The sequence below is a fragment of the Rhyacophila brunnea genome, unplaced genomic scaffold, assembly GCF_057557595.1.
Source record: "Rhyacophila brunnea isolate RB1 unplaced genomic scaffold, BYU_Rbru_1.0 scaffold_6, whole genome shotgun sequence".
NCBI lineage: Eukaryota > Metazoa > Arthropoda > Insecta > Trichoptera > Rhyacophilidae > Rhyacophila > Rhyacophila brunnea.
In genome coordinates, this window is record NW_028233276.1 from 21,777,368 (window position 1) to 21,796,358 (window position 18,991).

The 18,991-nt window shown below is 33.6% G+C and overlaps 1 protein-coding gene across 1 annotated transcript in view; it reads left to right on the plus strand.

Moving 5' to 3' along the window:
• The window catches only part of LOC147065399 (uncharacterized), a 146,605-nt gene that overhangs the window by 125,073 nt on the left and 2,541 nt on the right, over nucleotides 1-18,991 (plus strand). Inside the window, exon 8 of the mRNA XM_085956976.1 lies at nucleotides 337-490. Within this exon, the coding sequence (XP_085813102.1) occupies nucleotides 337-490 (154 nt within the window). The remainder of the gene's footprint in view (nucleotides 1-336; nucleotides 491-18,991) is intronic.

Consider the following 18,991-nt stretch of genomic DNA (forward strand, 5'->3'; position numbering starts at 1 on the left):
AGAATGCATTGTCGTCGTGTTCTGATATATTCTAAAAGTTTCAAAAATGTCTAGCTAGTCGGGAAGTTAGTTAAAAATCTTCAATCGTCCAATACAAATCTTGGACAAACAAGAAAAAAAATGTAATGGACAAACAAGAATACGAGCTAATAAAAACGTGGTAAAAATCTTGTAAACCTTTCATTCTTCTACGCTTGCCGATATTAGTATTAAACCTCCTTCGTTTCATTCCAACTTTCTGTCAGGCCTTGTTGCCTATATTCAATCAGTCCTGATGTTACCTAAATTAATGTTAATATTAAAAAATAATTATTATTTACTTTTCCTTTTTTATAGTAACTCAATCGGAGCAAGATAGATCATGCATCATGCTTGTCAGACTGCAAAGACGTTCTGGAGACTGGCTAAATCTTCACAGCGTACTTCAGGTGAAGGACAACATGGAGAACAGTCAACAACCTGTCATCGTCTGTACCAATCAAGTATTTAGGTAAGTCAATAAGATTGTATTTTACTATTTTCCGCTAGGTTTGTACGGGTACCTTTTAGGTTATTCCATTTCGGGAGAAACATCTTAACACTTCGGTACGGTATCAGAAGAATATTAGAAATACAAATACCTCTAAAAATGAAATATCTAATTAATATGTGTCATTAGATTTACATTGAAGACCTACGTTTGTAATTTTTTAATGTCATTTGGCAATCTCCTCAAACAAATTTCAAATACAACTTGAATGAACGTCAAACAAAATATCATAATAGAACAAGGGGTTATAATTTAAAATTCATTCGGATCGTAGAATTTTTTCATTAGTCAAAAATTTCACGAATCTAAAAAACTTGTCTTCTAGAAGCTCTGTTTACTGATTTTATATTCAAATATTCTATGACCTTAAAGAGTCAGTCTGTCCATAACAATAATCGAACCCTGACCTGTGTGTGTTTTTCGAAACCGACGAAGACAGTTTGTATAGAAACATAGCAAAAATATTATTATTACACATTATTGTATTACCTACCGATGGTGGCCTATATATAAATAACTATAGATAAAAGCAGCCATCCTTGAAGCCATGGGTCACGAGTTAATACATATGTAATAGAATTATATATATATAATTTTTATTGTATACGCATGACAAAAAATGTCAAATCATTGTCCACATATACTGTGTAGCATGCGACAACTTGGCGCCGACGATTTCTAATCTTATCCTGCGTACTACTTCCCGCGCCTCGTCGCTTCAATTGCGGACTCCAGTGTAGTACTTTACCGAGTATATTTACCATATCTTTTGGTTGTAGTGTTTTTATACCATTGAGCTGTAGATGGTTGCCTACTTGTTACTACAACACCCAAGTCGTTATTGTATGCGCCTGCTCTAAATATCCTTATTATAATGACTGCTAGTGTCCGGTTGTGTCGATCATGCCATATTGTTTCAATTTATTTTCGTTCGCGAATATAAACTCCTTGTCTACGCGCCTGGTTCAACGTAGGTATGTTTAATCTAGTACAAGTCCCCAATTAATGAAAGAAGAACAATTCCCCGTTAAAAGTGTGTTCAGACAACCTTCACTCTGTAAAGGCTCATATTAATAAATGATCCACTTAACGGCCCATGTGCTCCGCGTAGGTCAAAACGGAGCTTGTGTGGTATTTTCATTATAAAACAATCATTATTCGTCGGATGTTTATCACACTTGAATGGTCATAGACATAGCTTATAATTAGTATCTTTAGATTTATCTTCAAATGAGTTAATCTTGCCCATTTTTTGAATAATAAAATGCCTAATTCTTGTCAAATTTGGGATCACAGAGATTATCAATATAATTTTTTATCGTAAATAGTTCACTATAATAGTGTCAACATAAATTTTACTAATGGTTTTATAAATTCGTTTAAAAATTAATAAATGTAAAACATCTTAAGACCACTGCACATGGATGTACTGAAATATGACTATATTCTAAAACATTAGATCGAGAGGTTTAAAAGAATACTATTTTATGTAATAAAAATACTTTATGCAGTCATCAAATGTTTAAAATAAATATAAAGGATAATAAGGCTTCAAAATTAAACAAATAGATTATCTACAACATTTAAGGAATGTCCAGGATCATGCTTTGAAAATACCATAAAAGCTCCATGTTGACCTACGCGGCGCACGTCCTCCCTTATAGTAACATATGAATTTATTACTTATAATTTATCACTATTTTTTTAATGTACCTACTTATACAATAACATTGTAATGGCAAGTGTGGCGTCTAGAGACAATTATTGCAATGTGCATACTATATTGCGTTGTTTTATAAGCGAAGCGGTCGCCAAGAAGGGTGGGCGTGTCGGGAAAACCCTTGGCGCCTCTGTCGCGTAACAAACCACCCAGAATGTACATTATTCTCTAAAAGCAGGGGTATATAACTATTATGTATTATCATTACATTGAACAAACGTAACATATGACTAAAATACCAATAATCTTTTCAATGGACGTATGTTGTCAAATTTTATTGACAAAAGTATAGTGCATTACTAACTATTTATCAATCGTGTAAAATGATCAATACAAAATGCAACTGAATTGATTTTAAATACATTGTGTTTTTTTCCGATCATGTCCGATTCTAATAAGATCACATGGACATCCACGGAGTGGAAGTTTGCATTAACAGATTTTTGTTTTTACAAGAAATGGATGTCAGCCACTTGCTCAACCTATTAGGTCCATACTCTGACTCATACACAAATTGAAAAACAATATGTGTACTTGCCAGACCCAGGATTCGAACCTGAGATCCACGACGCTATGTATAGACCGATGCTTAAGCCACGCGGCCATTGTGGGCGTTACAAGTAATATGATAGAATACAATATATAATACGCTACCACCTTTTTTACCACGTTTTTATTAACTCGTATTCTTGTTTGTCCAGTACAATTTTTTTCTTGTTTGTCCAATACAAGTCTTGCTTTTAACTAACTTCCCGAACAAATAGACATTTGAAACTTTTAGAATATATCAGAACACGATGACAATGCATTCTTTTAATACTGTTGGCCATCTTTAAGCAGAATTAAATTCATTTTCAGTTCATTCTGTTTTGTATGGAAAGTTATTTCGGAAAAAAATTCGTAAAAAGTAAAACACTATTATTGATTTCTAAGGGGGTTCTAGCAACTAAATTATGAATATATACGTGTGTTACTATGTAAATCAATATGAAATGTGAAAATGACATTTCAGTATTCTATATTTATTCAGTATTTCTATCAAGTACAAAAAAAAGTATTTATTAATACATAGAATTGTCAAGTTTAGATATATGATTCAACATAAAATTTAAAAACGTGGTATATAAAAAGTTCTTTTTATCTTGTAATTATTTAAACATTAATTCAAACTCCATTCCACTCCAAGGGTTGCTTCTACATTTTATAATCATTTGAATCAGTATATTATTTTGCGGTATATATAATTTTAAATAAACTCCTCAATATAAAATACTCATCATAAGCAAATTAAATAGATGTACTCAAGGTCCATTTACCTTTAGATCTTGGAACGTATTGGAGACTTCAATAATCACGTGTTATTAAATTTAATCAAAATCTAATAAAATAATATAATCTTACATACTCTATTGACATTCGCGAAAGTGTATATAGAACCAACTATCTCAGTCGATAATGAAGTACTCGTCACTCAAACTTATCGTATTATAATATTGTATTAGATATAATGAGTAGTCAATATCAAAATATCTTTCAATCAAGCGGTTTACGGATAATCTCTCAATTAAACAATCGTTCTTCGTATACTGTGTTTGTCTGCAATATACATTAAACTATCAAAATAATAAAGCCATAATATGTAATATTAAAATATATATAAAACAATAAACAACCATAAAAACAGTTTTGTGTTTATTAATCAATTATCTATCCATACCAAAAAAACCAAACTTAGAAGTTGGACGTCATGCCAAATTAAAATAATGAAAAATTACAAATAGTGATCCCGACGGAAAGTTATGAACATAGTAATTGATCAATGTTTAATTCATGAAAATAATAAAAAATACTAATTAATTATTATATTGTAATTTTATTTAAATTTTAAGCTCTGAGGCTACTGCCAATTATGTAAAAGCCCTAGGCTACAGTGCTTTTTTTCAAATTATAGATTCAGGCCCAAGTGTACTTGCGACATAATATTGCTAACCAAATTCCGTGTAATACCATCTAACCATTCTAACCTAACCATGAACAATCAGACATATATTGATTAATATTGTAGTAACTTTTTTTTATTTAACTGATCTTTAATCAGTTTGAAAATAAACAAGTGAATATCATGACACTATCAACAGATTACGTATCCGGAAAAACGTCCAGAAATTTTCTTTAGAAAAGAAAAGATGAAAAATATACTGATTGACAATCCCTGTCCTTGGGGTAATAATTATTTAGATTTCATTGAAAATCTCTGAGTGAATGCGGCTTATGATGAGGATGCAGTGTGAACCGAAACCGCAAAAGTCTGCGGAGGCTAAACGCTTACCTTTGTGATACCAAAAACCGCGCCTCGAGACACTCGACAAATTACTTTATTTTTAGCTACTGTCTGTACAACACGTCGCAGCTAAAATATATTACTGCCACATTTCTAATGTCAAATTTGATTATATATCTGATCTCAACAATTAAACAATATTTAATTATACTTACTTACTTCACCTTGTCACGTCTGAGCATTGGAGCATAGAGCAAGCACAAGTGCATGCTATTTACTTCGGTCCATCGCCAACTCTCACGTATCCCGCCATGCCAGACCTGCGGCACGTAGATTGCTTTTGAAGCAGTGCCTGCAGGGTGAGGGAGGGCCAGCAAAAATTAACTATATTTTTTTGACCATGTCCAATCCTAATAAGTTCATATGGGCCTCCACAGAGTAAATTATACAATAGATTCCAAAAAAGACTATTTATGTATTTTTCATACCTACCATTTAAACGTTAAAATTGGTGAACCAGTCTCAGTTTACAACAAAACCGGCTTTAATCAATATTACATCATTGTTATGTACACACAAGATGGCATTGTAATAAATAGATTAATATGTTGATTAAAAGGATACTTACTGCGGCTTTTTTATCTATATTACGGCAATACATGTAATATTAATATAAATTTTAACTTAGGTATATAACTGTATGATATTCTACAAAATTAATCGTTTGATGAGAATTAGATAGAAAGGTTGATAGGTAAATTTCTCAGTCTTTAGAGATTCTCAAGAATACCCAAGAATTTTTAGTTTTTCTCAAGCTGTTGAATATTTTCTATTCAAAACCAGATTCGAAACCTATTTTACAACGTTTTTCTTAGGTCTTATTATTATTTGTCCGGTACAAATCTTGCAATCGATTCTCAACTAACTTCCCGACTGGCTAGACATTTGAAACTTTTAGAATATATCAGAACACGATGCCAATGCATTATTTTAATACTTTTAGCCATCTTTAAGTAGAATTGAATTCATTTTTAGTTAATACTGTTTTGTATGAAAAGTTATTTTGATACCATTATTGGTTGCTACGAGGTCCTAGCAACTAAATTATTATAAATAATATATACGTGCGTTACTATGGAAATCAATATGGAATGACATTTCATTATTCAGTATTTCTATCAAGTACAATTTTTTTTGATCGTCTAAGCCAGTCAAGTCAAGTTTATATGATTCAACAGAAAATTTAAAAATGTTGTATATAACTAAATAGTTGTATAAACTATAAGTTCGTTTTATCTTGTAATTATTTTTTTATTATTTGAAATGGTAATTAATAAACATACTTAACCTGATTTCAAAAGTAATAGAATTGGTATAATAATTATTTATGTTCTATATCATTCGTATACGTATTAATACTGGTAGTAAGTAAAACTTACACATGGTACGTACAATATACATTATAATATAGTGAAAAACAGTCGTATTCTCAAGAATTTCATTTGTCAACAATTTTTCGAAAGACGAGACTATTATTACATGTATATATATTTTCTACATAAAAATAATATCGTACTGCAAGTGGAATACTGTGCTAAAGTCAAAATGATTTTTTATTTTCTTCACTAAGAAACCCGGACGAGTCGAATCCTGGATAGGGAAATTTGTCACTACGTCATGTTTTCTTATTTCTATAATATGTTTTTATCATACGTGTATGCCTATTTACCGTTCTATTACAAGATAATTTGATTTCTCATAATTCCTCGATAACGCTTTTTCCGTAAAGTTCACAGGCTAACGTAACGGTCGTCCCGTCTGGGCTGAGGATAGTGACCACACTCAAGTGCAGCCATTTTATGTACGACCAAGACTCTCCACCCCCAACGGCCCTCTGCTTTTCTCATAGTAGAATGAAAAGCTCTTTCACTCGGTCACTACCTTTCCTATATTTCGCTTTCCCTGCAGGCTACCTAAAACATCTACACGCCTGTATGACAGAAATAAAACATTATATTACTAATCTTATAAACAACATAACATGATTCAATGTTTTTTTCACTCCATATGTTTGGCGAATGGTTCAAAATCGTTACCCATAAAATATCCGTATCCGGAAATTTGTACGTAAACAATTCACTGCTTATTCGTGCGCCGCAGTACGTGAAACATGAGTTCGTGTAACATTTAATCAAATGACGAGTTTTTCATTGAACATTTCACCGTGGAGTATATTTGTACGTATGCTACAACATGTGGCGAATTTTATGAGATGTCTTTACTAGGTTAGGTTAGGTTAGGTTAGGTATGGGTTAATCTAATTGGAACAGTACTATTTGCAAACTATCGCCGCAGAAGAACTCGTCATTTGATAAAATGTTATACGAACTCATGTTTCACGTACTGCGGCGCACGAATAAGTATCCCACGATGAACTGCATACGTACAACTTACATGTAACCTAAAATATCAGTTCATATATAACCTCCACTTTGTGCTGCCCCATATTAATTATATTCCGCTTACGACCGAAAATTGAAATGTAAATATATGCAAGTGGGTATAGTAACTTACTATAAATAGTAAGTTGTAGATATTTTTATTTTTAAAACAATAACCTTTGTGTGTTTAAATATGAACAATTCACCTTTAAAATTATAGATAAATAACATTAATAATGGTAACGGAATTCCTAACATAAATCTATAATTTATTGCCGAAGGCTAGAGATTTATTTTATAATCCAGCCATCATAAATATTGTATTTGCAAATTAACAAATATTTAATTTATATTTAAGTAGAAAATATTTTTCAGAGACGTCTGAGTCGCCTCGGGGCTGCGATAAAAGTTTGACGTTAATTTTCATAATTGAATAAAGACGTCATGAAAATAACGTTGCATAAGCATTAAAAGTGATATGGGAAAAGTTATTATGCTATTCATCAAAGTTATTTTAAGCACGCCTAGCCATTTTCCTGTGCCAATATTGTTAAACAAGTATAAGAAACTTTAAAAAAATTGTAATTCTTTGCTTATACTAAATCGAAAACTAGTTCTCAAAATTATTTTCGGTTATGTAGAAGTATAATATGCTTCATAACTTTGCACTCTGGTCCTAGGATAAAAATGATGTAATATACATGTTTTGTACATTTATTATCTATTTATTTTCTTATTACTACATATTATATTAATACAAGTTAATATGATTTGATCTTATTTTATGCGAGGTAATCAGGGATAGAGGCGTAACAGTGCAGTAAAAGGGACAAAAAAGGTATAAAACGTATACTCTACCTTCATATAAATAATTACATATGGCGTATACAAATACATTTCACTCACTTGATTTCTCGTTTGGTGGCTCTGGGTTCGACCCCGGTGAGGCCATTATATTTAATATCTACATAATATGTGATTCCCAAAACCTGGATATTTCTATGATTATTTCACTGCCATTGTTTCATGGCGTTGTGTAGTGTTGTATTTAGATCAAAAAATTAAATCCAATTTTATTAGTTTTAATAAGACAATTAATTTAATATTGACGATTGAACGCTATCAATATTATCAGATTTTTCATCGGTACGACATGATACTTACCAGCACCAACTTGCTAACGTATTTTTAATTGTTTTATTTAGACATGAATTTTATCTTTATACTATACGGCCATCTGTTTTCGATACAAGGGTTCAATGTGAATTGTAATACGGTCAACTACATACATACAATTTTCCAGACGCGAAGAAATCATCTCGGCTTGGCAAAACGTCTTTCGATAGTAATGGATCATAATGCAGTGAATTATATAGGAAGAAGATTAATTCAACCGTTTATTCAGAATCAGGCTGGTTAACTTCACACCATAAACATAAATGAGTACAAATGGTGCGATTTCCAATGCAACCACTTCATAACATTAATATACCCGTAATAACAGATCGCTATAACAACAAAGAGTGCAAATGAAGTTTAGGTACTCACCGTACTTGTAACTGGTATTTATAGTGTGTTTAAAATATAACCATAAAGTATCACATTATTATCACGTGATTCACATATAAGTTAATTTTTTTCCATTGCATATTATTTTGTGTGTCATCCCTTATGTGTGGTCGGCCACCATTAATGCGATTTTTCTATCGTTGACTGTTGCCAGTAACAGTTACGTGGAGTTGCACTGGTCATTATTACTAAAACGGTGTGATTCAAAATTTCAACCACACAAAAACTAGATTCGATATAAATAAGTGAAAAAGATCTCCAGTTATATGTATTTTGTATTTTGTCGAAAAATCGATGTTTCTAAATTAAATATAAAAATACTAAAGGAGTTATTAAAAAATCTCTTCTATCTTTTAGAAAACTTATTAAACTATATTTTTAATTATTTTATTCTGTTAACTGTCAATTTATGGTGGAAATTCATTGTATTATTGAGGCATATTTTATAACAGCTCTATTTTTAATTATATGTTTATCTTTGACTACTTTGATTCGTATCCAGTGCTAGATTTACCATTGATCTAAAATTCTAAAAGGACTGTAGCCCAGGGCCCCCAAATAGGTAGGTAAAATATGAAAACATTTATGAAAAAATATTGAGCCAAACGAAGCAGCTGTTCTCAAGAAGCTCGACAAAAGTAGGTAGCTCCTGATAATAAAATATATTACTGCTTAAATCAATTGCAAAAAAATATGCCACCATAAGTGATGTTTTATGCATGAATTTGTATATGACACACAACAATTACATATTATCACATTCCCACGTAACATCCAAAACATTTGTGGTTGAAAGACGTGCAATACTATACAGAAAAAAGCATGAAGATTATCTAAAATATTTTGTATTTTATAAAAAATAAATGTCAGTTTAAAACGCTCGAAAATATATTAGTCCGTTATTAATAAAATTTGAGGCTAAGCTAGGTAGGTACAGTCCTACAAACTAATCTAAATAACGGTCAAAAATGGAACTACGAACTACTATATGGACTCCATTTTGAATTGATCTTGAATTCTTGATTGGTTAGTTTTTGATAGTGGCTCCCCCATATATTCTTTAGATAATTGATAATGATATTGTCTGCATGTGATTTATGAAGATTTTTTTTCAAATTTCGAACTACTAAAGATTTTACTAGTAGCGCAATAGCATAATTTTAAAATTCAATGTGGCCATTTTATGAACAGCTTGTAGATAATGTATACCAGAGACAACCAAAGAGTGAAAGAGTGCTATCTACTAACAATAAATTATAATAAATATCCCTTAAACCTTTATTAGACGTTTAAACATCACAATCAGTTTCACAGATCGAGCACGATCTTTTTGTATTATTTATCCGACGTATTATTATTGGTATGTGTTGTTTATATTTTATTTATTTATTTATTTATTTATTACCACTGGACGGCTTGCACCTCAGGTCTGGCGGGTAAGATCGATATTTTGATTATGAAGTGATCCAAAGTATATTGAGCAATAAATCATCGGCCGACGATAATTTTTTTCATACTTACCCCCACCTTACTCTTAATTCAGTGCAATAATTCGGTTGACGAATCAGCACCGTGTGAATATTAATATTGTTATAACATTAAGGGGGTAAGTGTGTACAAGATTTTTTTGTGTTTTCCTTCGAATTAGTGACAATTATTATTTAACTGAATTTTAAATTGAAACGACATTATTTTACATCTCACTTGTGCTTGCTAACGAAATAGAAAAGTTTTTATTGTCTCTATCCCATATTGCATTTTCATATTGCATCTGTGTCAGATTTGGGTCCAAAGAGATTTCAAATATAATTTTCTACCGGAAATATTTTACTATATAATTTTTTAAACAATAGTTTTACTAATTGTTTTATTCATGCGTTGAAAATTTATTAATAATTTGCAAAAGTGAAAAAATCATGGCACATGGATGGACTTAAGACTATATTCTAAAATCGAAACCATTAGATCGAAAGGTTTAAAATATTACTATTTTATGTAATAAAAATACTTCAACTATAAAGGAATAATATGGCTTCAAAATTATATAAATAGGTTTTCTACGACGTTTAAGGAATATCCAGGTTTATACTCTGAAAATACCTTAAAATCCCTATTTTGACGTATGTGACACACTTGGGTCCTTAATACGAAAGTCATTCGCCATAGGCGATGAATTTAAAGTCAGATATGGCTTATGACTTAGTAAACATAGTGGTAAGACGCAAGAAATGAAAAACTCGCTTAATATCGTCAGATATTACCACTATTTAATGCGTGTTTTGTTTACATGACAAACATTAATATAATATTACGATGATACATACGTAAATGTTGAAAATAAAATATTCTTTAACAAGTGTTTAAGTTCATCCCGTGTATCTCCACGACTGAGAATCGTATCTTCTTACAGACGCACCGATAAGGTTACCCACTTCTGAAATCTAGTGTTTCTATCGTCATGTATTTGGATAAGTGCCATATTATAGTGACATAATTTCCTCACTGCAAGAGTATGCAAGGTATTGAGGCCCAACCGAGAAGGGTTCTTTAATGTCAACCCAATAGTTTCTAATTAAATTCTTACTTAATAATAAGTTATTAATGTAGTATCTTTCACAAAAAACATAATTTCAAAATATATCTACATCCGTTTGAATGTTACATTCGCATTAATTATAAATTGTTGAAAGACCTTTAATGAATTTTATTATTAATGACACTATTTTTTTTATTCTATAAAAATCGCTCAAGATTTACGAATGTAACATTCAAAAAAATGTTACAAAGTGCAACTAAAATTATCACTAGCACCTCGAATGCGTGAGTATTAGTTAATTTCCGTGTGATTTGTTATGAATACATTTATATAAGCGTACGAGGGTAGTCCCAGAAATACCCGACCTAACAGAGAAAACACTATTTTTTATTTCTCTACGTAGTCTCCTTTTAGGCCGATACACTTTTCTCAGCGATGTTCAATAGCTTCGATACCCTGTTTATAGTAAGAATCGTCGTGCTCCTCAAAATAGCCATCAACCGCAGACTCCACCTCTTCATTGTTGGCAAATCTTTTACCACCGAGCCATTTTTTCAAGTTTTGAAACAGAAAATAATCCGAGGGGGCTAAATTTGGCGAATAGGGTGCGTGAGGAAGCAAATCAAACTTTAACTCATTGATTTTGGCCATCGCGATAACGGATGTGTGAACTGACGAATTATCCTGATGAAACGAAACATTCTTTTTCGCCAAATGCGGTTGTTTTTTCTTGATTTCATCACTCAAACGCTGCAATAAGTTTGCATAATACACGCCGTTGATTGATTTTCCTTTCTGAAGATAATCAATGAAAATTATCTCACGTGCATCCCAAAAAACTGACGCCATGCCTTTGCCTGCAGATGGAACTGTCTTCGCCTTCTTTGGAGACGATTCTCCCCTTTCAGTCGATTGTTTTGACTGTTCTTTCGTCTCAGGTGTGAAGTGATAGATTCATGTTTCATCCATGGTTATGAATAGATGCAAAAACTCTGCTTCATTGCTGTGAAACTTCGCCAAACACTCGATTGAAACATCCTCACGATGTTGTTTTTGTTCCATTGTGAGTAATCGCGGCACCCACCTTGCGCACAGCTTTCTCATATCCAAATTTTCAGTCACTATGTGATGTACAACACTTTTTGAAATGCCTACCATGTCTACTAGCTCACGCAATTTTAGTCGACGTTCATCCAATACCATTTTGTGGATTTTCGTTACCATTTCTGGCGTGGTCACCTCATTTGGTCGACCACTGCGATGTTCGTCTTGGCAGCTCATACGGCCTCGTTTAAACTCAGCCACCCAAAATGTAACTATTGTAAACAAAGGAACAGACACCCTCAGAGTAGAATCTAGCGCCGCTTTGATATTGGTTGGACTGAAGCCTTTCAAATGAAAGTATTGTATCACATAACTATGACCAATTTTTTCCATGTTTACAAATTCACTGGGAGCGTTCACTGTTTATGGCTGACAAATAATTACTGAACAACGTAGCGTCGTCAAACTTCAATCTTAGGCTTTATAAAGTTGGTACTTTCTATCATGGTTATTATTTTCAAACAACAACTGCTATCTATACGCAAGGTCGGGTACTTCTGGGACTACCGGTATCAATCACCTGGTATTCACTAGATAACACAGAAATAATGGAAAGTGCGTTACCTTCTAGGTGTAGTATAATTATTGTAGTAACAATGATCATTTCTCGAGTGTAAAGAAATATGGTATTAAAGAATGTGTTATTTTCCATAGTTACGTATATATGAATTAATGTTAACCGAAACTCGCATTCAATACTGGTACTATTTATGAATATTCTGGAAACTTTGTAGTACAAATATTTATGGCCTGAAGTAATTACTTAATCAAGTCTTAAATAAAATTTGCCTTCAATATCTTGGTCTTTGATGACTATCTTTAAATTTGTATCTTATTAATCTGTTATACCTATGTAATATTCACCTTAAAAAAAGTTGATGAATGGTGTGTGAAGTCATCCAGTGGTGAATACTTAATGCTAGACATATTATTTTATAAATTATCATAAATTAGTGTGACACCCCCGTATGGTCCCCATTTGGGTGTGTCTTTGTGTACCTGGAGACGCCCGAATCGGTATCAAAGCCAACAAATAATAACGGCTGATTGCGAAAATAATTAAATAATGTATAATACCACTAATAAATAATATCTGACCGGCAACATTGTCCAAAAAAAACACGTATGGCAACGTCGCATTGTGCACAGCTCGCGAGTCCAACGGTTTTTTTTTTTTGGCGGGCAGATCGCGACAAGCAGTAAAATCGCGAACGCGTACATTTTGCGCTCCGTAGAATTAAATGATAAAAAATGTAACCATATAGTATATATTAACGTAAATAAACTCGCCGCTTTCCATCATAATTCCGGTGTATCAATTATTTACCTCCAAATCCTAAAACGCAGACGATAAACCAGAAAACAAAACAAAAAGTGACAGTTGAAAAATTCACACACACACGCCAATATGGAGGGGAGTGATAAGTGGCCCCAGTCAACGTGGGACTACGCTTCTTGATTTTGATCGTCTGGAATCAAGAAGCAGGTGGAATTTCTTTCACCCGAACACACACCCTGAGATCCAAACACCGGAATAGGAAACGGCGAGGAAGAAACATCCAGAGGCTTGCCTCTGGTGGCGCTCAACAAAAGTATAATAATAAGCAGTAGAAAGAGGATGCTGCCAAAGCCAAGCCAGTGAAGAAAAGAGCAGAAACACCCGGATTGCGAAGTCATGGCTCCCGATGTACTCCCGACCAACTGCATCCGCCAGCGAACTTGGCCCACGGACGAGTGTATCGGGCAAGACCCTGGCTCCAACGAGGGAAAACGGCATCAAATGCCCTGCATCATCAGCCGCTTGAGCCCTCTTCGTCAACAGCAGCGTGTCTGTGAGCCTTGCAATCAGCCCTGGCCCAGATGCACCATGATGAAGAGAGCTACAAAGCGGCCTTCTTCAGCTGAGCAAAGCAGCCTCCATCAGCGGAAAGCAGCCAAGCAGCATCCTCAGCCATTAGCATCATAGATTAGTTAGTTTTAAGTGTTTTGTGTTTGGAAGCGATGTATATTAAGTTATTTCAGTGCTTGAAGTGGAAAATTTTACAACCCGGAGCAGTTGTATGAGGCAGAATGGCATTCCGGTCCATTTCGGCCCCTGATATATTTTTAAAATTATTTTTATAAACTTTAAAGCCATTTTAAGTATAAAATTAAGTTTTCGCATATTATATTAGTATAATATCAGTGCAGTGCGTGTAATTCGATAGCCGCGGCAGGGCAAGCGAGCAAAAAAAGGGGGTCGAGTAATGTGCCGGTATGCACTTTCGTGAGGGATCGACTGATTTTCGGACGGTCGCTGTTGGGAAGGCTGGGTGCGACGTCCTCTCTCAGCATCCGCCCGTACGGTAGGCCTGGGAGCCGCGAACCACTACGCCCACAAAGCGGCGTAGTGCTGCATCCGAAACTCTCCGTTTGCCGACGGTCCGAGGGTGTTGAGAGGGCTGGGCGCGACGCCCTCCTCTCAGCAGCTTTACGGTGGGCCCGGGAACCGCGAACCACTATGCTACAGTGCTGCATCCGAGTCTCTCCGGCCGCCGACGTACCGGTGGGGCTTCGATCCTTCAACGTCTAGAGACGCAACCACCCCTTATCAAGCCACCGCACTGTCCAGTTACACACGCTATCGTAATCAGCCCTTAGTTGGCCCGACCCCATTCGGGCCTTTCCAGAGAGGTGCGCTTGTGACACCCCCGTATGGTCCCCATTTGGGTGTGTCTTTGTGTACCTGGAGACGCCCGAATCGGTATCAAAGCCAACAAATAATAACGGCTGATTGCGAAAATAATTAAATAATGTATAATACCACTAATAAATAATATCTGACCGGCAACATTGTCCAAAAAAAACACGTATGGCAACGTCGCATTGTGCACAGCTCGCGAGTCCAACGGTTTTTTTTTTTTGGCGGGCAGATCGCGACAAGCAGTAAAATCGCGAACGCGTACATTTTGCGCTCCGTAGAATTAAATGATAAAAAATGTAACCATATAGTATATATTAACGTAAATAAACTCGCCGCTTTCCATCATAATTCCGGTGTATCAATTATTTACCTCCAAATCCTAAAACGCAGACGATAAACCAGAAAACAAAACAAAAAGTGACAGTTGAAAAATTCACACACACACGCCAATATGGAGGGGAGTGATATTAGGTACCACCAAGTAAAATCTTAATTAGAAATTGTGAATATCTTTTGAATCGCTCACTTTAAAATAAACTGACTTTTAATAATACTCCATTGCATTGATTGATTTATCATTTCTTACAGAAAGAGTGGGTAGAGACGTAATATATGCTTTATATAAATTATTTTAGATAGGTACCTATCTACTCATTTACTAAATTATTAATAATAATCAATCAAATCGTACATAAAACGTGAATATTACTTATTTTAACTGCCATTTTGAAGACGTGTGTTATTACACATCAGACTCCACATAAATATTTGCTTATTATTTCATATTTCATGGCAGTTAAATAGAGAAATCATATTATTTCTCTTAAAACCTATTATTAAAGCTGGTTTACTTTGCCAGACAAGTCACTTATACTCTATAAATGTCCAGCATAACGATGGTTTTGTTCGAAACTCTCTCGGTAAAGGCATATCCACACTCTGTGGAATTGTTTTCCATTCAATACCAACGGTATATTACGCGTACATTGACATTTTTTTAATTAGCTTTCATTAATTAAATTTATTATTATCCATATTTTCTGGTTTTCAATGTACCTATAATTTATATCATACATCTTAGTCAGTGCCGCCCGTATGCAGCCTCAAATAATAATAATAAAATCTCTCCCTACTACATTTAATTATTTACTCGTGACCAATGTTCCCTCTAAGGTGTGCGCGTGTGCGCGCGCACACCTACCAAAATGTGACCGCACACATGTTTTCACACAATACACCACCTCACCTCACACAAAAATATTGTAAAATAAATTTTCCTTTGTCAGATTGTAGCAATAACTACAGGTGCGTTCAGTGTACGTAACAAACAATTCAAGTGTACAATACGATTGCTTGCACAGTTACGTATATAGTATAATAATTATATTTATTGATTGTAGAAAACTTATCCCATAAAAATGTCAAAAAGGAGTGGATTTGAAATGCGAACATTAAGAAGAAATCCTGCGATAAATTTAAATCTGAATGGCTCTCTGAAATCGTCGAAACAGAAATGCCATCTTCAATTCATTCAATGCAATAAATAAGAATTGCTGATATATTTGTATATTCGTAAACAGCTGATGATTGTGTCAAATGCATAATATGCTTCACAGCAAATATGCAAGGAGAATAATTCACGTCTGGAAAGAAGTGGATTGAATGAAGGTTGTATCTTTTAAAAAGGCATTTAAGTCAAACAGTACACCGGGATGCTATTACGAAATTGAACAATTTGAAAAGAGGTGGACTTTTGAAAATAATGACGGAAACATCCGAAGAACGAAAGAGTAGGATTGAGATCGCTGAGCGCAAAAATCTGGTTGCAATCTAGTCAAAGTGTTAATTGATAATGCACTAGGTATTAGCTATAAAAATAAATGCTCCTATGCTTTATGTACAAGATATTCATAATCATGTATCTAAATTTACAGAGATTCCCGAAAGCTAGCGAAGTAAAAATTATGCGTTCGACTTTGTCGTATTGTATGTATTAATGCAGACCTTAAAAAAGAATTACGGAATTCTTGGTTACATACATTAATTGTTAATAAGTAACGCATGACTAGTTTATTTTGTCGTAGCTGATACCTATTGGGAAATATATATATATATACATATATATATATATTTATTTAATACAATATTCTAAATTAATGTAGTCAACATAACGGAATCTAGCACTCTTCTCAAGATAGAAATAATGTGCATTACAGAAACGATACGTTGATAATTATTCAAATTATTATTCTTTAAGCATGGCCCAAAAGTGTTATTTTCCTATTTTAATGCATTAATTTCTACAATGCAATAAAATATTCTAAAGTTTTCAATTATTTTGATCAGTTTCACAAATTAAATACCCAATATACGAACACACTGTCCTGAACCTGCATAATTTCCGTCTTCTGAATATATTCGCGCCATATTCTAAGCTAAATTATATATAGGTACCATTATTATATACGAGAGTGCTTTCCCAAACTCAGTCAATTTGCAACAATACTAGAGAATACATTGTGCTAAGTATAATTCTATTGATATAGTCATATTATATTTTCCACAAACAACCCTACTAAAAAATAGTCGTAACATCGTCATAGAATAACTCTTTCTAACGCAGTTTTTGGGCACAAAAGGTGTCATTCCAAATTATCTGGCCCTATAAATAACTCATGCTTACCAAACTGTCCTTTACTCTTGGATTTGGCAACATTATTAATTGTTAGTCTATAAAAATATTATTGACATGAAAACGTGATAATTTATTCTTCTGTCTTTTTTGTCACGAGATCTTTATTATAATAAGTTACACAACATTTCTTGTCAATTCTCCGATATTTAAGTTATTTATGTTGGTAGCTTTTTTGGGATATACACCCATACTCAAAACGATAATAATAAAAATAAAACCTATTATATGTCAAACGAAATATACTGGAATAAAAATCTCACTGTTTTACCATACACGCCTTCTTCGGTTAAAAAAAATTATTTTTCAACGCAACCATTTAGTGTTGGCTGCAACTGCTGCGATGTTCAAATATATAAATCAAATTGTATGTAATCGGCTCTTTATGTTTGTATGTTTGGCATATGGTAAAATATGAGTGCATGGGAAAGTCACCCACGCATCACAATCTATTGACAGCGGCCCTAACGTACGACTTCATCCAACCGCTGTAATAACACTCATAAAGCAATCATCGCATAATTTCGCAATAATATATTGCGGGCCGCAGAAGAGAAAATCGCGACGCGCACAAATACGGTTTTCACTCAGGGGTCGAATAATATGTAGGTACACTTAAGGTTTTTTAGAATATTCATATATTTTTTAATACATTACGTATTCAGCGCTTGAAATGGAACATTTTACGAACCGGAGCGCTCGATAATTTATTAAAAATATTAACATACCTAGTTATCTAATTATAATGTATAGTTTATAACAAGATAATGTGTTTTTTAGTAACATATAGCTAGATAGGCCTAGCTGAAACAGTCACGAGACGGAGCGGTAATTTTAGGGACTTCATAAAATGGAACGGCGCTCCAATGCGCACCGGTCAATTTCGAGCTCTGTGCATATTATTTACCGTGTAGCGCAAATCGTTATTTTGTTTACATGCGATTGGTAGAATATTGCTAAATCAATCAAGAACAATGTGTTGGGAAATGCCACATGAATGGGAAAATTCCAGAAAATTGTAATTGAAACTCATTGAACGTAGTGAAAATTTAAATAAAATCCATTACGAGTAATGAGAACCGTTTTTATCTCAGTATACATGTAAATAAACAAAATAACTGAAATTGGGAAATTTTTTTGGTACCTACCGAAAACACAGCTACTTTCTGACATTTACGCAGATCGGCAGATAGTGTTATTTTTTTACAGTATTTTTTGAGAACGAAAATGCTGCCACGGTCAATAGTATTTAAAAATAGTATTCATAACTGTTTGGTTTGATAATCCAGTGGTCTAGAATCTTTTCCAGTGTGGCCTTCAATGTTTGACACTAGTTTTCGCAAAAGTTAGCGAACAACAAAAAAAGTACAACGTGAAACCTTCTTGGCAATGTAGTTAAAAAATCTTTTTACATCGGAGATGAATTCGAATTGCAA